General features: G+C 44.7%; 1 protein-coding gene across 7 annotated transcripts in view; it reads left to right on the top strand.

Moving 5' to 3' along the window:
- Positions 1-23,701, top strand: part of LOC144272506 (sodium channel protein type 1 subunit alpha) — a 120,398-nt gene that overhangs the window by 21,603 nt on the left and 75,094 nt on the right. For 4 of the 7 annotated variants that reach the window (XM_077830622.1, XM_077830621.1, XM_077830619.1 and 1 more), the window contains exons 3-6: positions 4,149-4,238; positions 5,266-5,394; positions 6,110-6,201; positions 7,176-7,448. In XM_077830622.1, coding sequence (XP_077686748.1) covers positions 4,149-4,238; positions 5,266-5,394; positions 6,110-6,201; positions 7,176-7,448 — 584 coding nt within the window. Of the gene's footprint in view, positions 1-4,148; positions 4,239-5,265; positions 5,395-5,919; positions 6,012-6,109; positions 6,202-7,175; positions 7,449-23,701 lie in introns of all 7 variants that reach the window. The other 3 variants (XM_077830623.1, XM_077830620.1, XM_077830618.1) reach the window with 1 other exon arrangement.

The raw sequence follows: 23,701 nt of genomic DNA, 5'->3' as shown, positions 1-23,701 counted from the left end.
TACTTTTCATATTCCCCTTTGCAACTATAGGTTCTATAGCCATATAAATAAGAAGGAAACAAAGAAAGAAGAAGTGGGACTGCTAAACACTGAGGATGGAGTGGAGGTCAAGGATAATCGAGGCATGGCCCAATATCTAAACAAATACTTTGCCTCACTCTTTGATAAGGCTAAAGAGGATCTTAGGAATAATGGTAGCATGACAAATGGGAATGAGGATATGGAGGTAAATATTACCATATCTGAGATAGAAGAGAAACTCGAACAGCTTAATGGGACTAAATCGGGGGGCCCAGATAATCTTCATCCAAGAATATTAAAGGAACTGGCACATGAAATTGCAAGCCCATTAGCAAGAATTTTTAATGAATCTGTAAACTCAGATATGATTGGAGAAATGCTAACATAGTTCCTATTTTTAAGAAAGGAAAAAAAAGTGATCCGGGTAACTACAGGCCTGTTAGTTTGACATCTGTAGTATGCAAAGTCTTGGAAAAAATTTTGAAGGAGAAAGTAGTTAAGGACTTTAAGGTCAATGGTAAATGGGACAAAATACAACATGGTTTTACAAAAGGTAGATCGTGCCAAACCAACCTGATCTCCTTCTTTGAGAAAGTAACAGATTTTTTACACAAAGGAAACGCAGTGGATCTAATTTACCTAGATTTCAGTAAGGCATTTGATACCGTGCCACATGGGGAATTATTAGTTAAATTGGAAAAGATGGGGATAAATATGAAAATTGAAAGGTGGATAAGGAATTGGTTAACAGGGAGACTACAGCAGGTCCTATTGAAAGGTGAACTGTCAGGCTGGAGGGAGGTTACCAGTGGAGTTCCTCAGGGATCAGTTTTGGGACCAATCTTATTTAATCTTTTTATTACTGACCTCCACACAAAAAGTGGGAGTGTGCTAATAAAGTTTGCGGATGATACAAAGCTGGGAGGTATTGCCAATTTAGAGAGAGACCAGGATATCATACAGGAAGATTTGGATGACCTTGTAAACTGGAGTAATAGTAATAGGATGAAATTTAATAGTGAAAAGTGTAAGGTTATGCATTTAGGGATTAATAACAAGAATTTTAGTTATAAGCTGGGCACGCATCAATTAGAAGTAACGGAGGAGGAGAAGGACCTTGGATCATAGGATGACTATGAGCTGCCAATGTGATATGGCCGTGAAAAAAGCTAATGCGGTCTTGGGATGCATCAGGCGAGGTATTTCCAGTAGAGATAAGGAGGTTTTAGTACCTTATACAAGGCAGTGGTAAGACCTCACCTGGAATACTGTGTGCTGTTCTGGTCTCCCATGTTTAAGAAGGATGAATTCAAACTGGAACAGGTACAGAGAAGGGCTACTAGGTTGATCCGAGAAATGGAAAACCTGTCTTATGAAAGGAGACTCAAGGAGCTTGGCTTGTTTAGTCTAACCAAAATAAGGTTGAGGGGGGATATGATTGCTCTCTATAAATATATCAGAGGGATGAATACCAGAGAGGGAGAGGAATTATTTAAGCTCAGTACCAATGTTGACACAAGAACAAATGGATATAAACTGGCCATTGGGAAGTTTAGACTTGAAATTAGACAAAGGTTTCTAACCATCAGAGTAGTGAAGTTTTGGAATAGCCTTCCAAGGGAAGCAGTGGGGGCAAAAGACCTATCTGGCTTTAAGATTAAACTCGATAAGTTTATGGAAGAGATGGTATGATGGGATAACATGGTTTTGGTAATTAATTGATCTTTAAATATTCATGGTAAATAGGCCCAATGGCCTGTGATGGGATGTTAGATGGGGTGGGATCTGAGTTACTACAGAAAATTCTTTCCTGGGTATCTGGCTGGTGAATCTTGCCCATATGGTCAGGGTTTAGCTGATTGCCATATTTGGGGTCGGGAAGGAATTTTCCTCCAGGGCAGATTGGAAGAGGCCCTGGAGGTTTTTCGCCTTCCTCTGTAGCATGGGGCACGGGTCACTTGCTGGAGGATTCTCTGCTCCTTGAAGTCTTTAAACCACAATTTGAGGACTTCAATAGCTCAGACATAGATGAGAGGTTTTTCGTAGGAGTGGGTGGGTGAGATTCTGTGGCCTGCATTGTGCAGGAGGTCGGACTAGATGATCATAATGGTCCCTTCTGACCTTAATATCTATGAATTTATTAAACTACACAGTGAAGTTTAGTCTGTGTCCAGAGCCTAAAAATGTGTTCAAAAGCAAAAAAAAAATTAGCATTTAATTTAATTTTAATTTGCAAATCATATTTGGGTTTTTGGATACAAATGTATCTGTAAAGTGTTTTTATACTTAGATATATCTGTTTGTATCATTAGCTTAAGGTGACCACAGAGCAAGTGTGAAAAATAGGGACACTTTTTTTTTAGGGTGGAGAGGGGAGCAGGTAGAGTATATAGTTGCCTATATAAGACAAAGCCCCTAATATCAGGATGATCCCGATAATATTGGATGTCTGGTCACCCTACATTAGCTCCTTCGATGAACTGTTTTGTAGGAACATATTTTTTATAAAGGGTGAATAGAGGTAAAATCTTTTCCAGAGTAAATTTGGCACAAAGTCTAGCAATTTGTAGTTTATGGTGCCATCATGTGGCAATTTTGCCTCACTTTCCTGTTTGCTGTTTATTTTAGTCTTTCACTTATTGTTAAACACTTGGATAAATATGCTGAACGTTTAGTATCAATGGAAGTGAAAAACTTATAACACTACATAGAATCAGTATTTCTGCAAACACTTGTTGCCTCAGTCAAATCTTCTGTCTTTTTGAAACACTGCTGAACATGTAGTGAGGCAGCTGCAGCCACGTAGGATACTCAGGTTTTCTTAACCCCAATCAGTTTGAGTTGTAGGCCTTAGTGTAGTAGGGATGCTACACTAGTTGTTCTGGTTGACGACTGGGATGAGGATCAGGTTACCATGCTGATTCATACCAGTCTTTCAGTGGCTTTCCTTACCATTGACCATGAGATGGCATTGAATTATAGCATGGGTAGAATAAGACACGCTTCCATGGCAGTTCTTTCTCACTGGCTCCTGACGGTTGTCTTTCTGAGAGGTCACAGAGAATAGTATTGGGCACTTGCTCATCTACCCCAATGGGGCTTTCTCTCTTTCTTTTGGAGTTCCACAGGAGCTCATCTTCCCCGACATGCTCTTTCTCTGCCAGGATTCAGCTTATATTCTGCTGCCCTCCTCTAGTTCAAAATCAAATTCCAGGAGAGTTGGTGAGGAAACATAGGGTACAATGTCTTCATCAAGTGGATGACAGTGCTGTGATAATGCTTATTTGATTGGGGGAAGTAAATGGAAAACTAGATATTGGTTATTTTGGCTTATTTGGTGGAGTAAACAAATAGACTTTATTCATCATTTGTTACGTAGATTGGCTACCTGATGTGTTGTTGTATCCCCAGCTGCTTCTAGAAGCAGCAGTAACTAAATACTCTTTTTATTTGTGCTCAGTGAGTCTGTTGAAACCTTGTCTTTTAGATATGAGTCTTGCTACCGTTATCCAGGGTTCTAGGTCCCTTAGAGACGCTATCTTTAAGCTCATGTAAAACCATGACAGTTCAGATCAGGGAAGATGCACAAGCTGACAGCCTCCTGATTTCATCACAAAGAAGCTGCAGGTAACTTCTTCTCAATGAAGATTCCTCAACTTTGGAACTTGCTTCCTCCCTTGGTCCAAGAGAAGCTAGTTCTCTGACTTTCTGAGCATCCTGCAAGACCTGTCTTTTCTCCCAAGTTATTAAATTGTTAGAGAAGATTCCAGTAGATTCAAGTGGGATGGGGAGGAAGTTGCTATTTATTACTGTCAACAAGCTGTTGGGATGAGGAGAGTTCATTACTTAATATTGTTATGATCTGTTACTGTTTTTAGTGTGCGCAAAGCACGGGATAGGGACACTTAAAAAATGAATTGCTTCTGCTTACACCACAAGTGAATTTAGTGCTAATAAAGTTTAATTTACTAATGAGAACTTCTGGGTTGATACTGTATTAAAAATATATCTGGAATTGTCACTTAAATCAATGGGATTTTTATATGTGTCAGAATTTGGTTGAAATTAAAATGTGTTTTAATGTGCTATTGTGTAATTTACTGTTGTGTTCCTTGACTGTAACATACATTGTTCAGCATGCTTATTATGTGCACTATTTTGACCAACTGTGTGTTTATGACCATGAGTAACCCTCCGGAATGGACAAAGAATGTAGAGTAAGTTAAACCTATATTCTTTAAATATATCCATATATCTGAAATGAATTTTTCTAGGAACCATTATTTTATTTGCAGTGAAGGACATTGACAGCAGTCAGTGTGTGACGCTACTACTGTTTTCTCTCTAAACAAAACTATTTATTGTGTTTTAAATCTTCCTCTCTTCGAAAGAAAAATTTGAGTACAGAAAAAGGTGAGGCAAATGTTCATGGATAATATTGCTCTTTGACTCAACATGAAGATTTTTCCTCATCTTTATGACGTAGCATCTTGATAGTGTTTTTATGCCTTCTGGCCAATACTGTTGATTTGATTATACTACTGCATTAGTAGTAAAACAATAGCCACCTAGTTATAGATAAAAAGAAAAGGAGTACTTGTGGCGCCTTAGAGACTAACAGATTTATCTGAGCATAAGCTTTCGTGAGCTACAGCTCTCGGATGATGTGAGATGTATTTCTTTTTGCGAATACAGACTAACACGGCTGCTACTCTGAAACTAGTTGTAGATGCCAACTCAGGAAAGCACATCAGTAGTCCTACTGAAATGGGACTTTAAGCACATGCTATTCTTCAGCGTTAATATTAGAGGTTTTAGAAGTTAGTGACCCAGACAATATAAAATAACTTGATCTTACAGTGTTGTCGGACAACAGTAATAAACCAAGTGGGCCTTAGTTATAATTTCATCTATAATTTCATAATTTCATAGAATGGTATTGTAAAAATATATTATATTATTTCTTTAGATTTATACAATTGCTAATAAAGAGCATCTACTTATACACTCTAGTCACCCTTGACAAGTCAAAAGTATATCACAAATATTGTACTAGAATATAAGGATACTTATAATGGTGAATAATGCATTTTAATAGACATTGTTTATTTACTTTATTTATTCTGAATTTTTGAAATTAGCTGAATCTTTAATTTTATTTCTAAGACTTTTAGCAACGAGAAAATAAAACTGTTATAAAGAATTAGTATTTGTCTTTATTAAGTTCTTGGATACTTTTTCCAGGTATACCTTCACTGGAATATATACATTTGAATCACTTATAAAAATTTTTGCAAGGGGCTTCTGTTTAGAAGATTTTACTTTCCTTCGAGACCCATGGAACTGGCTTGATTTCACTGTCATTACATTTGCGTAAGTTTTGTTTTGTTTTTTTAACTGAAGAGCATAAAAGGCCATGAAATGAGTGTCAATAAAGACCCCCAAAAAGCTAGACTGGAAATTTTTGGGAATATGTATTTTCTGTGTCTAAAAATGACTTGCATGTCATAAATATTGTAGTATTCATCTTCCAATGTAAGCATATATACTGCAGGAGCCACTAATACAGTTAGTGTTATAGAAGCTAATTTGATGTTCTGCATTTTTCTCTAACCAGAATAAAGCAACCCCTTTGATTATATGCTCCAATTTTCCAGTCTAGTCTAGATAAATTTTATGCTTTCAAAGTAAAATCACTGTGGTTTGCTTCAGAGACATTTACATTTAACTGAAGGCCATGAGGGCAAATTAATGCAGGCAAACTGCAGTGAAAGGTAAACAGCTGACTGTTGCTTTTTAATTTATTAGCTAAAATCACCAAAGAGGTTTTGATGAAAGACCCTCATAAGTAGCATAAAATCTGCCTAAATTCTGAATAACTGTGATTTAATCCTACAGGTATGTAACAGAATTTGTAAACCTAGGCAATGTTTCAGCTCTTCGAACTTTCAGAGTATTGAGAGCTTTGAAAACTATTTCTGTAATCCCAGGTAAGAAGTAACTGGTGTAAGGTGTTAGGTCCCTTGTACCTCCCAACTGTTCCTTTTTATCCTGTCATTGTGTTTGTGTGTGAACTCCCCTATTACAGATATGTGACAGAGTTTGTGGACCTGGGCAATGTCTCAGCGTTGAGAACATTCAGAGTTCTCCGAGCATTGAAAACAATATCAGTCATTCCAGGTGAGAGCTAGGTTAAACACTGAGGCTGAATTTCATTCCATTGAAGTTCAATTCACAGTATTTTAACACAAGCCTTGTTGCTTGCCAAAAAAAAACAAAACAGGAATCATAAGATAATAGAATTGATTGAAATCTGTGATTCTTTGCATTTTAACATTAGCTTTTTTCCTTTTGAAATCAGCCTTTGAGTTTAACAAATTCTTGCATGAGACATTGCAATTTACAGCCTGTGTGGTTTGCATCTTATGATGTCAAGCTTTCTTCTCCACATTCAACAAAAAATCAGTAATACTGAGGTTTTCTTACCCATATGTATTTTACCACTATGATGTAATGTAGTGTTTGCTGTGGATATTTGTGACTGTGAAAACAAAAATTGTTTGAAACACTGATTTACTAATGAAGATAAAGGAATAAGATAATAAAGAATAGCATGGGCATCGCATGGGGGATTTATTATCTTAAAGTTCTATTATTTTCCAAACCCTCTCCAGTTTTATAACTTTAATCTGATCCCATTTGCTGTTTAACAAGCTCTTTTCTATTGTTGTAACAATGCAGTATGTTATAAAACTGATACTAGCAAAGGTTTGGGACAGGAGGCATTGACAAATAGTTAAATTTACCATTGGCAAATAGTTAAATTTACCATTGGCAAATAGTAAAAAAGAAAGATTTTTCTTTACATGAGATTCATGTAAAACATGAATAACAAAATCACTTGTTTTGGCATTAAAACAAGTGTTTTGGAATATGTGCAATTCATTTACATTCACAATTTCAAATGAACATAAACTTTCAGCTATGTATTCATCTTCACAAGAGAAAACTCTTCATAAAATGTTATTTCACACACATTACAACCATTTATTTGGGCTTCTGCATGAAATTTTTAACTTTATTGGTATAAATTGTTACTTTTATGTTTTAAATATGTGATGAACATCATAATAAAAATCCCTTTCTCTTTGCAGGCTTGAAGACTATTGTGGGAGCCCTAATTCAGTCTGTGAAGAAGCTCTCAGATGTCATGATTCTGACTGTATTTTGCCTGAGTGTATTTGCACTAATAGGGCTGCAGCTGTTCATGGGTAACTTGAGGCATAAATGCTTGCAGTGGCCTCCAGACAATTTTACTCTGGAAACAAATATTACTTCATACTTCAACAGCACAATAGGTGAAAATGGTACATTTGTTAATGTAACAGTGACTCCGTTTGACTGGAAGGGCTACACTGAGGATGAAGGTAAGAATTACTGATTTAATTCTTCTTAAATTGTTTTAATTTAATTTTTTTCAGAAAATAGATGCACGTAAAATTGTGTAGATGTTGAACCGAAAGTTAGCAGTCTGACCCAAAGTTATCAAAAGTATTACTGACACAATAGGACTAGATTTGTCAAAAGGTTAATAAGCGGACATTTTTCAGAACTTCAAAAAATGAATGGTATTCTTTGGCCTGCTTTTAAATTTTAATTAATAATTCTAATGATAACTGACATTTGTATCTTTCTCATAGAAAATAAGCACAAAGATCGAGAACACAATTCAATATTTATGAAAAGATGCTTTTTTCTAAATATAAAAATCAATAACTATCACTACAATTCCATGTTAAGCTGGGTAGTACAAGTAGAAGTTACAGAAGTGCTCAATGGTGGCATACCTCTGCTTCCATGGAAGTCAGTGGGAATTTTATCATGGATTCTAAGGGGAAAAGAGTGAAGCTAGTGGTGAGCATTTTTCAAAATCGCATATTCTGACTTATTAATTTGAAAGGAAAAAAAGGTTTTTTTTCTATTTTCTTTTCTCTATATGTCACATCCACCAATCTCAGACTAATGGATGGCTTATCTTGACAGTACAGTGGAGATGTCAGTCAGGCACTGTGGTATGAAATGGATTCCCCCCCTTGACTTTTTCAAAAAATAGCTCTTTCAAAGCTGTAAAATACTAATAGTATCCTGGTTTCAGTTGTGATTTTATGTTTTAAATAAAAATTTAAAGGAATAATTGTCCATAGCCTCAAGAGGACCTTTTCATAACTGCCAATGAAACTAAAGTTAATGTTACTCCACTATTTAACAAAGGGTAAACAAGATGACCCAGGTCTTATTATAGGTCTATCAGCCTGACATTAATCCTGGGCAAAATAATAGAATGGCCAATCAAGGAGTTGATTAATAAAGAATTAAAGGAGGGTGATATACTTAATGCCATCAACATGGTTTTATGGAAAACAGATTTTGTCAAACTAACCGGATATCTTTTTTTATATGAGATTACAAGTTTGGTTGATAAAGGTAATTGTGACAGGTTTCAGTCGGTCCTCCGAGCCCCTAGTAGCGATGGAAAGCTATGGTCCCACTGGCAGGCCTTTGTCACACCCTTCAGGCGCTGGGGAATTAGCGAGGAAGGTGTGCCGGCCGGTGTCTGCAGCGCGCCCCTCAGGCGTGGGGGGGGGGAGGGCGGCACCGGCACGAGTCTGCAGCGCGCCCCTCAGGCGGGGGGGGGGGGGCGGCGCCGGCACGAGTCTGCAGCGCGCCCCTCAGGCGGGGGGGGGGGGCGGCAGCGCCGGCACGAGTCTGCAGCGCGCCCCTCAGGCGGGGGGGGGGGGGCGGCAGCGCCGGCACGAGTCTGCAGCGCGCCCCTCAGGCGGGGGGCGGGCGCCGGCACGAGTCTGCAGCGCGCCCCTCAGGCGGGGGGGGGGGGGGCGCCGGCACGAGTCTGCAGCGCGCCCCTCAGGCGGGGGGCGGGCGCCGGCACGAGTCTGCAGCGCGCCCATCAGGCGGGGGGGGGTTGCCGGCACGAGTCTGCAGCGCGCCCCTCAGGCGGGGCGTGGGGGCGCTGGTATGGGTTTGCAGCGCAGTGCTGCTACCCAAGGCAGGTTGGCCGGTGTAGGGGAACACAGGCCCACCCAACTCCACTGCGTTCCAGCCCAGGGCCCTGACAGTGGCGGGAGGCGAAGGTCCCGCCGCTGGGTCTGCGGGGGGCCATCTGCGCCCGCTGGCCAAACACACCCACCCCATGGTGCAGTTCTGCCCCTGGGCTACTTCCTACCCGGTCTCTCAAGCGGGTCTCTCCGGTCCCTCCAGCTCGTCCGGGTATTCCGCTGCTGGCAGCTCCAGCTCCCCCTCTGTGTCAGACTCACGCTGGCCCGGGCTACAGCCGGGCCCCTCCAGGTCCTCCGGGTACTCAGCGGCTGGCAGTCCTGGTCGCCACAGACCTTCCTCCCGGTCAGGTTTCTCCTGGCCCAGGGCCTCCCCTGGGTCAGCAGCAGGATCGCGAGGGAGCAGCCAACAGCCAGCGTTTGTCTCCCTCCCTGGTGTTCTCCTCACTGGGCAAAGGGCCCTGCCCTTTGTACTTCCTGTCCCACCCCTCCCCTTCCGGGGATTGGCGGAAGCTTGGTCTGGCCCTGCCCACTCAGGCTGAGAGGGTGGCTGTTTACCCTCTGGTTCGGAGGGAAGCCTCCCTGGCTCCCTACATACTCCACCCCTCAAATCCAGCTCCCGATCCTCGGAGCTGGTGTCCTCACCCTCTCCGAGGCGGGATAGGAAATCCGCATTGGCGTTGTCCCGTCCGATGGTGAATCGTGAAGGCATAGGGCTGCAGAGCTAGATACCACCGCATCAGCCTGGCATTATTGTCCTTCATCTTATTAAGACACTTCAGGGGTGCGTGGTCCGTAACCAGTATAAAGGGGGCCCCGAGGATGTAGTAGCGGAGAGCATCGACCACCCATTTAACTGCTAGGGCCTCTTTCTCTATGACGGAGTAGTTCCGTTCTCTGGGGAACAGCTTCCGACTGAGGTAAACAATAGGGTGTTCCTCCCCGTCCACCTCCTGTGAGAGGACTGCCCCAAGCCCTACACCTGAGGCATCAGTCTGAACGATAAAGTCACGATGAAAGTCAGGGCTGAAGAGTACTGGATCGCTACACAGCCGTTCTTTGATAGTTCGAAAGGCCGTCTCACACTTGTTGGACCAATGCACCCGGCGGGGACTGTCCTTGGTCAGGAGCTCCATTAGCAGGCCCATAATGCTTGCGAAGTGGGGTACAAACCGCCGGTAATAACCAGCTAAGCCCAAGAATTGATGCACCTGCCTCTTCGTGGTCGGCGCCGGACATTCCTGGAGTGCTTGGACTTTCCCGATGAGGGGGCGGACCTGTCCCCGGCCCAAGGTGTACCCCAGGTAAGTGGTTTCCTCCCGCCCAATTCGGCATTTTTTTGGATTGGCTGTAAGCCCGGCTGTGCGGAGGTTGCGGAGGACCGCCGCTACTTGGTTAAGATGCTCCTCCCAGTTATTGCCATAGATGACCACATCGTCCAGGTAGGCCGCAGCGTACTTCATGTATGGTTGCAACACCCGGTCCATCAAACGTTGGAAGGTTGCCGGGGCCCCATGTAGGCCGAAAGGCATCCGGGTGAAATGGTATAACCCTGAAGGGGTGGGAAACACGGTCTTCTCCTTGGACCTGGAATCCAAGGGGATCTGCCAGTACCCCTTGGTGAGATCAAAAGTGGTGATATAACAGGCCTCCCCGAGCCGGTCGAGGAGCTCATCGACGCGGGGCTTCGGATAGGCGTCAAATTTTGAAATAGCGTTTACCCTCCGGAAGTCAATGCAAAACCGCCGGCTCCCATCTGGCTTTGGTACGAGGACGATGGGGCTCCGCCACTCGCTCTGGGAGCGCTCAATAACACCCAGATCCAACATCGCCTGGACTTCCTCCTCTACAGCCTCCCGTGTTCGCCTAGGCAATGGCCGGGTTGTCTTTCGGACCACCACCCCGGGTTCCGTCTGGATCACACGGTAGGTGAGTGTAGTTCACCCGGGTTTCATGGTGAATGTCTTGGGGAATGCCCTTACTAAGTAGAGTGTCTGTTCTTGCTGCCCGACTGTGAGTGTCTCTGCTAGCTGGGGCTCACCATTATCCAACTTCTTGGGTGGTTGCGGCCCCAGGTCCGGTTCGGGGGGATATGGGGCAACTAGGAGCCCTTCCCAGTCCTGCCAGGGTTTTAAGAGATTTACATGATAAATCTGCTTTCCCTTACTGTGACCAGGTTGCCGAATTTCGTAGGTGACAGGCCCTACCTGGCAGAGGACCTCATACGGACCCTGCCAGCGGGCAAAAAGCTTTGATTCCTCCGAGGGGAGCAGGAGGAGTACTCGGTCCCCTGGCCCAAATGATCGAGCCTGGGTGCTCCGATTGTAGTGCTGCTCCTGGGCTCTTGGGGCTGTGTTTAAGTTCTCCCTCGCGAGCTCGCCCGCCTGTGTGAGCCACCCCTGCAGTTGTAAGACGTATTGCAAGAGACCCTGTATTGTGGACGGGTTGTGTTCCCAAGTCTCTCTCAAGAGGTCCAACGCCACGCGGGGTCGCCACCCATAGTGGAGCTCAAACGGGGAGAACTTCGTGGATGCCTGGGGGGCTTCTCGAATTGCCAGTAGTAAAGGAGGGAGCAGCTGGTCCTACTGGCGGAGGTCCTGGATGGGGAAATGCCGCAACATTCCCTTCAGGGTCCGGTTAAACCGTTCGACCAGTCAGTCAGTCTGGGGATGGTAGACCGAGGTCTGCAATTTCTTAATCCCCAATAGGGCACATACCTGACAGAACAGCTTAGACGTGAAATTGGTCCCTTGATCAGTGAGTATCTCCCGTGGGAGGTCCATCCTTGCAAAGATCTTCACGAGCTCCGCAGCGATAGTGCGGGCGGTGATACTTCTTAAGGGGACGGCCTCGGGGAAGCGGGTGGCGTAGTCCATCAGGACGAGGATGTATTGATGGCCCGCCTTACTTTTTGGAAAAAACCTGACCAGGTCCATTGCTACCCGCTCAAATGGTACACCTACGACTGGTAAAGGGACCAGGGGGGCCTTCCGTACCCCTGCCGGGGCTGCATGTTGGCAGTCTGGGCACGACACACAGTAATCCTTCACCTCACGGTGGACGCCGGGCCAGAAGAACCTGGCCAGGACCCTGGCCACAGATTTTCCTGCCCTAAATGGCCGGCAGCCGGGATGTCATGTGCAAGCTTCAGGACAGCCCGACGATGAATGCGGGGGACCACGAGTTAGGTCTGGACCTCTTGGGTCCGGAGGTCTCGGTCAAGGCGGTAGAGCTGCTCGCGGTTGAGTTCGAACCTGGGCCATTGGGTGGTGCGCCGCGCCTCCACGACCTCACCATCCACCCGGGCCAGCTGCTCATAGACAAACCGGAGCGTAGGGTCCTCCCTTTGATCCCGGCTAAAGTCCACCAGGTCAGGAGGGGGACCAGCCATTTCCAGGCCATCCTGCCTAGGGGTGGGACCTGGGTCAGCTCCAGGGTTGGAGCTCGAGTCAGGTTCTGTCTTCTTCTCAGTCGGGGCTTCCTCGAACGCCTCTTTGGTGGGTAGGGATTGGAGCTCCTCGACAAAGTCTGGCCAGTCACGGCCCAGGATCACTGGATAGGCGAGGGATGACGCCACCGCCACATTCATTAACTGAGTTGCTCCGTTCACCAGGATGGGGACCCGAACCGTGGGGTGCGATTTTACATCTCCGTGGATGCACTGAATCCGTACTTCCCCAATGGTCCGCTTGGTGTCCGAGAAGAGCGCCTGGTGGACAAGGGTCTGCCCACAGCCCGAATCAACTAGACCCACCACGGGGACCCCGGCAACTTCCATGGGAGCTGTCAGTTTGGCCACAGAGGGCGGACGGGCCTGTTGCTTCCCGGCGCACACCAGGCCAAAGTTGCAGTCCATTGCAGGACAGCCCCGTTGCAGATGACCATACTCGCCACATCGGAAACAAGGTCCTACTTCTGGGCGCGCCGGCCACGTGGGGGCACCAGTGGGGTTGCAGGTGGGCTGGGGCCCGGTGGTCAGGTTAAGCATCCAGGGCCGGAGAGTGGTGTGGACTCGGGGCATCGGGAAAACTCGGTCCTGCCGCCATCTGGTCGTTGGGAACGGTGGGGTGCATTGGTTTGGGAGGTGGGCCCCCTCTGTTCAAGTTTCTGTGCATTGGGTCCAGGGTTTGGGGGGCGGGCGGCCGGTCCTTTCGGGGCCTCTGCCTCGAGAAAGTCCTCCATAAGCATGACAGCCATGCTCAGACTTTGTGGCCGGTGCTGCAACACCCAAGCCCTCCCCTGGGGTGGGAGGATGTGCATGAATTGTTCAAGGATGACCTGTTCAGTCACCTCAGCTGCGGTTCGACGCTCGAGTTGGAGCCATCGGGTACCTGCGTCCTTCAGTTCCTGGCCACGGCCCGGGGTCTGGTGCCCGGTGTGTCCAAAACCATCACTGAAAAGTCTCCGGGGTAATGTTGAAGGCATCCAAGATAGCTGTTTTCACTCGAGCATAAATGCGGGCCTCATCATCTGGGAGTCCACGGTAAGTCTTCTGGGCCAGCCCCGTCAGATATGGGGCGAGGAGGATCGCCCATTGGTCAGGTGCTCAACCAGTCACTGAGGCAACCCGCTCGAAGGTCACCAGATAGGCCTCTGGGTCATCCTCAGGCCCCATCTTGGCCAGACGGATCGGTGGGGTGGGAGGGGTCGGGGTGGCTGCCCTCTCCGGTTGAGCACCACCATGGCCCGGCCACAGGGTTGCAAGCTGCTGGAAGCATTGGGTTTGTTGTTCATGGTGCTGGGCCCCCAGGGTTTGAAGCAACTGCTGCTGGTGGGTGCCCAGCTGCTGTACGAGTTGGTGCTGCTCCTGGCTCTCAGCCAGGAACTTGATAAGCCTTTCCATCTCCATCTTTCCAGTAGGGGAGCTTCAGAGGCCCCCTCGCGCTAACCCCTTTCTGCAGGGATAGGGATCGCCTGCCTGCATTCTCCACCACTTGTGACAGGTTTCAGTCGGTCCTCTGAGCCCCTAGGGGGCGATGGAAAGCTATGGTCCCACTGGCAGGTCTTAGTCACACCCTTCGGGCGCTGGGGAATTAGCGGGGAAGGTGTGCCGGTCGGAGTCTGCAGCGCACCCCTCAGGCCGGGGCGGCGCTGGTACAAGTCTGTAGCGTGCCCCTCAGGCGGGGGGCGGGTGCGGCACAAGTCTGCAGCGCGCCCCTCAGGCAGGGGGGAGGGCGCTGGTATTGGTTTGTAGCGCACAGTTCTGCTACCCAAGGCAGGTTGGCCGGGGTAGGGGAACGCAGGCCTACCCAACTCCACTGCGTTCCAGCCCAGGGCCCTGACAGTGGCGGGAGGCGAAGGTCCCGCCCCTGGGTCAGCGGGGGGCCATCCGTGCCTGCTGACCAAACACACCCACCCCATGGTGCAGTTCTGCCCCTGGGCTACTTCCTACCCGGTCTCTCAAGCGGGTCTCTCCGGTCCCTCCAGCCCGTCCGGGTATTCCGCTGCTGGCAGCTCCAGCTCCCCCTCTGTGTCAGACTCACGCTGGCCCGGGCTACAGCCTCCGGGTACTCAGCGGCTGGCAGTCCTGGTCGCCACAGACCTTCCTCCCAGTCAGGTTCCTCCTGGCCCAGGGCCTCCCCTGGGTCAGCAGCAGGATCGCGAGGGAGCAGCCAGCAGCCTATGTCTGTCTCCCTCCCTGGTGCTCTCCTCACTGGACAAAGGGCCCTGCCCTTTGTACTTCCTGTCCCACCCCTCCCCTTCCGGGGATTGGCGGAAGCTTGGTCTGGCCCTGCCCACTCAGGCTGAGAGGGTGGCTGTTTACCCTCTGGTTCGGAGGGAAGGCACCCTGGCTCCCTACAGTAATAGTGTTGATGTAATATACTCAAACTTCTATAAGGCATTTGACTTGGTATTGGATGACATTTTGATTAAGAAATTGAAATTATATACAATTGCCATTGCGAACATTCAGTGGGTTAAAAACTGGCTAACAGGTCTCAAAATGCAATTGTAGATGAGGAATCATAATCGAGTTGGTATATTTCTAATAGGGACCTGCAGGGATCAGGTCTTAGTTCTACGATATGTAACATTTTTATCAATGATCTGGAAGAAAACATAAAATCATCACTAATCAAGTTTGCAGATGACACAAAGATCAAAGGACTGATAAATATTGAAAAGAATAGGTCACTGATACAAAGTAATCTGGATTGCTTAATAAGATGGGCACAAGCAAACAATATGTGTTTCAATACTGCCAAATATAAAGTCATGATTCTAGGAACCAAGAATGTAGGCCATACCTGCAGGATGAGGTACTCTATCCTGGGAAGTAGTAACTCTGAGAAAGACTTGGGGATACTGGGAGATAATCAGTTGAACAGTAGCTCACCTGAATAAACAGGGGAATATCAAGTAGAAGTAGGGAGGTCATGTTTCTTCTGTATTTGCCACTGGTGCAACTGCTACTGGAATACAGTGCCCAGTTCTGGGGTCAACAGTTCAAGAAGGGTGTTGATAAATTGAAGAGGATTCAGAGACAAGCCACAAGAATGACTGAAGGATTGGAAAACATACCTTCTACTGAAAGACTGAAGGAGCTCAATTTATTTAGCTTGTCAAAGAGAAGGTTAAGGGGTGATTTGATGACCATTTATAGGTATCTACATGAGGAACAGAAATTTGATAATAAAGGACCCTTTAATTTAGCAAACAAAGGTATAAGAAGATGAAGCTACACAAATTTAGACTGGAAATAAAGTGCACGTTTTTAACAGTGAGGCTAATTAACCATTACAACTTACCAAGGGTTATGGTGGAGATTCTGTCACTGGAAATTTTTGAATCTAGATTGGATGTCTTTCTGAAAGACATGCTCTAATTCAACCAGGAATTATTCTGGGCAAGTTCTATGTCCTGTGTTATTCAGGAGGTCAGACTAGATGGTCACACTGGTCCCTTCTGGCCTTATAAATCTGAACTGTGTGATTTCATGTTGGCCAGAATAGAAGATCTGAAGCCTTTGAGGAATCAGGTTATGCTAGGATGAGAGAGAAAATTTTAGTGATCTAGGGAAGTGACTGCAGAATTGAAGTTGCCACCTGGTCTTCAGTGTATTTACACTGAGGTTCAGGAACAGTTAATAAGGGAAAGAGGCAAAAGGTGCCCCATATTTTCCTGCACCAGCTACCTACATGGTGGGTATAGACACAGACAGGAAGCTGCCTCCTCAGAGCTATTCTTTTGTCTTATGTAGGTGAGTAAGAAGTGAGCAAGTGGTAATGGGGAGGGGACTCTTTGCGACAGTCTGTTTTCTGAGCCACTCCTGAGGCAATGTAATAACATGCTGGCCTGTGTGTACATGCTGCTCATGGCAAAGCCATAATTGAGCTCTACATAAGAATTCTAAAAGCTCTGGAAAATTTCCATGAGAGCTATAGGGTTGTATTCTCTTCTCAGTTACACCAGAGTAAATCACAGTGTTGAGGACAGTGGAGCTACGCTGTATGAAAAAGAAATCAAGCTTCCCCCCCTTGTATTTTTAAATGCTAGCTGATACCCATGTCCTTGAATACACCTTTGAAGAAGCATATATCCTTGGTATGAGCACTGCTGACATTAGCAATTCTGAATATCGTCTCTTTTCATTATTTCACTTTCAATAGCAAAGCCAATAAATTTATGGCCTCTCTCAGTAAATCTAACATATGGGAATGCTACTAGGAAGGAAAATCACACAGCCAGTTGATTTGAATATCAAAGCAGATCTTCTGGGCCAGTTTGAAATTATTAGAATTACTAAGGTGTTAGCTTTATTTCTTAGAAGGTGTGTTAACAAGGATAGAAAAAATATGCATAACAAGTGACTTGATGAGTTCTGGAATTCATAATTGATTATTAGAGCAGAGTGCAAATAAAGTGCTGGTCCCTCTGTGTATTCCATGCATGGGGTATGCATGCGCTTGATGCTGAAAAAATCTTGCAAGTAGTGTCCATTGATCCATGCCTGCATCTTGGTTCCCCTTGTGTTCTGCAACCTGACCATCTCTCCAGTTCCTTCTTACCATCGCATGATCTAAGTCAGAATCCTCCTCCTGTCAGATATGTCTTCATCTCTGTAAATATAATTGTATGTTGTTTGTTAGTGGTTTTTATAGTTTTCTGATAAAACAGGAACATTACTAGTTCAGGGTATGCCTGTTCGGTCTGGTAACAACACCCAGGGTCTTCATGGTCTTTCCAGTGGTGGCAGCACAGCTGAGACAAAATGATGACTGACTTCTAACAGTTCTTGCCTAAAAGTACTGTCGGCAACCTTGTCATTATTCCATCTCATGGTATCCTTGGAATCTGCATAAATGTGGAAGTGTCTACCCTGATTCTCCCACATGTCATATACTTTATAGTGGTGACCATGGGCTCAACCACAGCAAGGGCCTTCCTCCCTGTTGGCAGATACCATGCCATGAGCAGTCTAATAAACCAAGTCACTCACAGACCCAAAGCAACATTACAGGCCTGTCTTTCCCTGTTAAAATACGTTACCTGTGTAACCCCATTTGTCAGGCTACAACTCTGTTGTCTGCAAGCCTGGCTCTGGTCAGTGTATACGCCAGACAGGCACACCATGAACTCTGTAGAGACAACCCCTGTCAATGTCCGGGCTTCGCTCACCTGGTGGATGAACCCAGGACATATATGCATTGGAGTCCCTTTCCTACCTCCCACTCTCAACATTCCAGACTTATCCTTAATGGGCTGGGAAACCCACATAGATGGCCACATAGCACAAGGTACATGGACACCTCAAAAAGGCAGGATGCCTATCAACTTCCTGGAACTAAGAGCAGTCAGGCCAGCCAGCAATGCATTCCTCCAACTTGTACAATCTTGACATGTCTGGGTAATGTCAGACAACACAGTGACCCTCTTCTATATAAACAAACAAGCAGGGCAAAATCCCTTCTAATCTTCTGTGCATGCAACCGTTCAACTTATTGAACTAGTGTATCCAGAACTGCATCACAGTATCTGCAATGTACCTCCTAGGTGTCTGGAACTTGCTGGCAGACAGCCTCAACAGGCATTTCATCACCAAACACAAATGGGAATTACACAATTCTGTGCTGATCATCTTCACACAATGGGAAACACCATCTTGGGATCTGTTCGTGTTCCAGATGAGCAAGAAGTTCAATGTATATTATTCCAGAGCAGCACAAAGTCAGGACTTATAGGGCGATGTCCCATATTGTCCTGGACAGGACACTTGATGTATGCCTTCCCTCCCATTGTACTATTGTCCAAGATTCTGTGGAAGATTCATCACATCAAAGCATGACTCATTCTCATCATACCCATTTGGTCCAGACAGTTCTGCTTTTCAAACTTCTTACTGATGTCAGTCCATCAACCTGTCAGCATTCAGTCTTTCTCAGACCTGCAAACTCAAGAAAGCAGCAGGTTCAGGCATCCCAACCTGGGCTCTCTTCACTCACGGCTTCATATTTGGGTGGTCATCGGACCTAGAACATCAGACCTGGAGTGTTCACGTTGGGGCTGTACAACCTATTCTTAATAACAGCAGGAAAGATTCTACCAGAAAATGTTACCTAGCCACTGGAGGGTTTCTCTACATGGGCACAACAGAACCAGATAGCATCAGAGTGAGCAGGTATTCCTGCTATTTTAGATTATCTCCTTACCCTCAAGATGTCAGGTCTCTCAATTAGCTCACTTTGAGTTCACTTAGCAGCGCATACCAGTGCATATCTCAGTATCAACCAGATCCCAAAAAGGTTTGACCAGGACCTTTCCAGCAGTAGTGAAGCCAATGCTGCAGTGAGACCTCAATCTTGTACTTTCAACACTTACGAAGCCTCCTTTTGAACCACTGGGCGTGTGCTCCACAAAGATCCTTTCGCCTTCATCCAAAATTCATCCCAAAGGAAGTTGCTGAATTCCACATAAACCAATGGACTCACTTACTGTTATTCTTCCCAAAGCCTCATGCTTTCAGTGAAGAGAGGAAACTTCCTTCTCTCAACATCAGACAAGCACTGTCATTCTACCTGCAAAGGATAAAATCTTTTGAGAAATCACCAAGGCTATTTGTCGCTGTAGCAGAGTGAGCTCTGGGACAAGCAGTATCTTCTCAAAGACTCTCTAAGTGGATTTCTGGCTGTATCATCCATTGCCTTTATCAGATGGTGCATCTGTCTCCCCCCAGATGAAGTGAGGGTCCATTCTACTAGAGCGCAGGTGACCTCAGTTGCATCTCTCCAAGAAGTCCCTCTGCTGGACATTTGTGAGGTGGAAACCTGGAGTTCCATGCGCACTTTTGCAAAGTATTACACATTTGCCCAAGCCTCTTCTGCTGACACCTTTGGATCTGCAGTGTTATAAGCATCTGTAATCCTGCATCCTTGCTCCCGCCCACATTTGAGCATTGCTTGCTGGTCACCCACATGTGGAATATATGTAGGGACCAGGACTTGAAGAAGAAAAGAATACTTACCACAGTTTTTGTGCATTCCTCAATTTCTGGGTGTCTGACCCAAGACTCTGAAGTCTGATTTACAGGAGTGCTGAGCACTCACAGCTGCAAGTAAAGTCAATGGAGAGCTGTACTTTGAACATATAGTACTAATCAGGTCCTAGGTGTCTCAAATTGGGCATCCAAAATTAGTGCATACTTCTGACCTTAATCTCTGAGTCTCAGTTCCCTATTTATAAAATGGGGATAATAATAACCGCTCATCTGACCAGGTTGTTGTGATTATAAATTCACTAACATTTGTGAAGCCCTTAGATACTATAATGATAAGCACTGTAGACAAGCCCAGGAGGAAATTAATAATTCCATCTGGAGCAGTTTGAATAGTATACAGTAAATAAGGTCCGCTCACTCTGCACACATTAAGCAATGAGGAGAAAACAAAATATTAAATAGCTTCTTAAGTGAGCACCAACCATTTTGTGCACTGAGTGCGGCATGGGCACTGTGGTAAAAATAGTATGTGATCATGTAATTAAAGACTGTATCACAGTGCACTGCATAGACAACCTTAATTCTGGCATTTCCTAATTTTGGAGTGCTTGACTTTGCAACCTTAATAATGTTGTTATGTGTTTATAGTATATATACAAACATATGAATCAAATATTCAAAGTTGTAAGTTAATGTAATATATTATTGTCACAATTTTAAACCATCAGAATTAATGAATAATTAAGGTTTGCCTAATAAACTTACTTTGCCTGAACTGCTAAAATAGGAGTGTGTGTGTATATCTATCTATCTAATATCCATTCAACTCTCATTTACTTTATTTGAGAGAAGAATGATATACAGAGCTAAATCTTGTCAACTATACTCTTATAAGTAGTCTTCTTGAAAGTAGTATTACCTTGGTGCATTGACTGGCTGGAAGGCTTCAAATTCCAGTCAATCCCTTTGTTCCATTTGATTCAGTAAGTTTGTTTAGCTCCATCTACAGTGGGCCAAAAACCAAATGTGGATTGTTAAAACTCTCCATAAGTATGATTCCAACAAAAACCTATTTCTAACCACAGTTTGGCTGTATGATATTTAAACATAGTTCCAACATAATTTGGTCATGTACACACAAGGCTAGTAACTGTTTTTGTGAGACTTTTTTATAAACAAATTTTAAACATGGTTTCTAAACTCGTTCCCAGGCTGATGTGAAAAACTAGTGTTTTATTTTTTGGTATCTGTAAGATCAGTAAATTGTCTTAAAATTGAAGAAATGTATACAAGTGGTAAGCATACAGATTGGTTAGAAAAGAAAACTTTACCAAACTTTGCCTACTCAATGGCTTTGTGAAAAGCGATCTCAGTCCAGTTCCATCCCTTTAATCCACACATAGCTCCTATTTACTCAAGCTTTTGATGGGGCTGTGTCATAAATATAAAGGGAAGGGTAAAACCCTTTGAAATCCCTCCTGGCCAGGGGAAAACTCCTCTCACCTGTAAAGGGTTAAGAAGCTAAAGGTAACCTCGCTGGCACCTGACCAAAATGACCAATGAGGAGACAAGATACTTTCAAAAGCTGGGAGGAGGGAGAGAAACAAAGGGTCTGTGTGTCTGTCTATATTCTGTCTTGGCCGGGCATAGACCAGGAATGGAGTCTTAGAACTTTTAGTAAGTAATCTAGCTAGGTACGTGTTAGATTATGATTTCTTTAAATGGCTGAGAAAAGAACTGTGCTGAATAGAATAACTATTTCTGTCTGTGTATCTTTTTTGTAACTTAAGGTTTTGCCTAGAGGGGTTCTCTATGTTTTTGACTCTAATTACCCTGTAAGGTATCTACCATCCTGATTTTACATAGGGGATTTCTTTATTTCTATTTACTTCTATTTTTATTAAAAGTCTTCTTGTAAGAAAACTGAATGCTTTTTCATTGTTCTCAGATCCAAGGGTTTGGGTCTGTGGTCACCTATGCAAATTGGTGAGGCTTTTTATCCAACATTTCCCAGGAAAGGGGGGGTGCAAGTGTTGGGAGGATTGTTCATTGTTCTTAAGATCCAAGGGTCTGGGTCTGTAGTCACCTAGGCAAATTGGTGAGGCTTTTTACCAAACCTTGTCCAGGAAGTGGGGTGCAAGGTTTTGGGAAGTATTTTGGGGGGAAAGACGCGTCCAAACAGCTCTTCCCCAGTAACCAGTATTAGTTTGGTGGTGGTAGCGGCCAATCCAAGGACAAAGGGTGGAATATTTTGTACCTTGGGAAAGTTTTGACCTAAGCTGGTAAAGATAAGCTTAGGAGGTTTTTCATGCAGGTCCCCACATCTGTACCCTAGAGTTCAGAGTGGGGGAGGAACCTTGACAGGCTGTATATTTGAATCTCTTATTGCAGAATGCTTGCCAGCATGACCACAATGGGATGTGTGTCAATTTCAGTATCTACCCAGCTCTTAAAATAGAGCAGACAAGAAAAGTATGGGTGTGGGGGACAAATGAGATACATCACATGCATCTCTGAAATCACAAAAATACCAGCATCTTGGGTTTGAGTAGGATGACTCACCAAGCTTCAGAGCAGCAGATTTAATACTGCTGTATGTTTTATTTCTGAGTTGTCGGTAGTTTTTCAGTGCCAAGAAAACATTCTATAAAATGTGATTTTCAGCAAGCGTCAACTCTGACAAGTGTTCCTTCAAATCTTCGGAGAAGGAAATCAAACATTTAGGATCAGTCTTCCAAAATCTCAGTATATGAGTGCAATAGGGCTTCATTATGATCTGAAGTTTTGAATTGTGCTATACACTTAGTTTGCTTTAGTTTTTAAGGCATTATGTTAATTTTGGCTACCCCTTATATTTTTATCTTCTCTCCCTTCTCACCTACATTTATAGCTCCCCACTTTTGCATCATCTGTCTTTCTCACCCCAACTTCACTGTACTGAAATTTTCCTCTTTCTGTCTTTTTTTCCTTGTTCCTGCCCTTTCTCTTTTTCCTTTACATTTTCTCTTTTTGTTTCTTTAAAAATGAATTCTGTACTTATTTTCCCCTTTGAGTGATCCATACCCAAATCCTTAGTGCCTATATGACTTATTAACCTTTCATCCCAGATGGACAGCATCTTCAAAATTTCTGGAGGTGCCACTTTTTGGATAAGACATAAAAACAAGTTCCTGACAATTGATGGTCATTAATACACCTTTCCCTCTCTTCCACACACATACACATGTACAGCCCTCCAGACTCAGAAAACCCTTTCCTAGGCTCACTACCTACTTATCCCCTTCCTAATTGACAGCCATACTATCAGGTCAGAAGTCACAAACATACACTTTTTACTTATTGCTGAGCCTGAAGAAGAAGAAGAAACAAAGTAGCAGTGAAGGACTGTGGCTGCAGTGAGCATGTGCAATGTGACCAGTACTTTGAATTAGCTTGCTAGAAACCTCTTCTCTGTTACCATTTTCTTCTGCCTTCAGTCTATGTACTGCAGAGCAAAAATTCTTCCAGTAGCAACAGGAATTCCTTTGCAACAGCTGGTGGTACTGCACTCTGGTATCCATCAGACACACTGCACAGAGTAGGTGTTCACTGCAGATTTAGCTTAGGCTGTTATCCAACATCACAATTCCTGAGGTGACTGCACCTGAGACCACTTTATGGCCTCTTTGAAGGCACCCTCCATGTCTTGGAGTGGAGTCCTGCAACTCTCTCCTTCTTGACTGGTGATTTTGGCTGCAATTCCTCCTGCAATTCACTGTGATCACTTAAGCAGGTCTGACTTTAGTTCAGCACCTGACATCCTGTTCTTTCAGGGCCAGTGACAGGGTTAACCAGTGGCCAGCCAGCCTTCATAAAGCAAAGTATTATTTATTCTGAGCAAAAGCATTATAGAGAAGACATATCTTAAAAATAATAAACAGCTATTATGCATGCCTAGCTTACCAAGTATCACTCATCTTCCACACGGAGGCCCTAGCGGGTTTAAAGTACTTCAGGTCCTCTTGCAGAGACTGTCCCTCTGGTCACAGTCTCATATCAGTTCTTGGATTGGATGAAAGTGACCTCTCTCTCCATGTCAATATGGTCACTTTATATAGTTTTCAATTCTTTGTTTGGTAGGTCTCTTTAACCAGGTCAAACCGTATATGCAATTTCCCTTGGGGAGAGGCTTCTC

Source organism: Eretmochelys imbricata, chromosome 11, assembly GCF_965152235.1.
Source record: "Eretmochelys imbricata isolate rEreImb1 chromosome 11, rEreImb1.hap1, whole genome shotgun sequence".
Taxonomy (NCBI): domain Eukaryota; kingdom Metazoa; phylum Chordata; order Testudines; family Cheloniidae; genus Eretmochelys; species Eretmochelys imbricata.
Note: the sequence above shows the minus strand (reverse complement) of the source record. Positions and strands in the feature narration are given on the sequence as shown.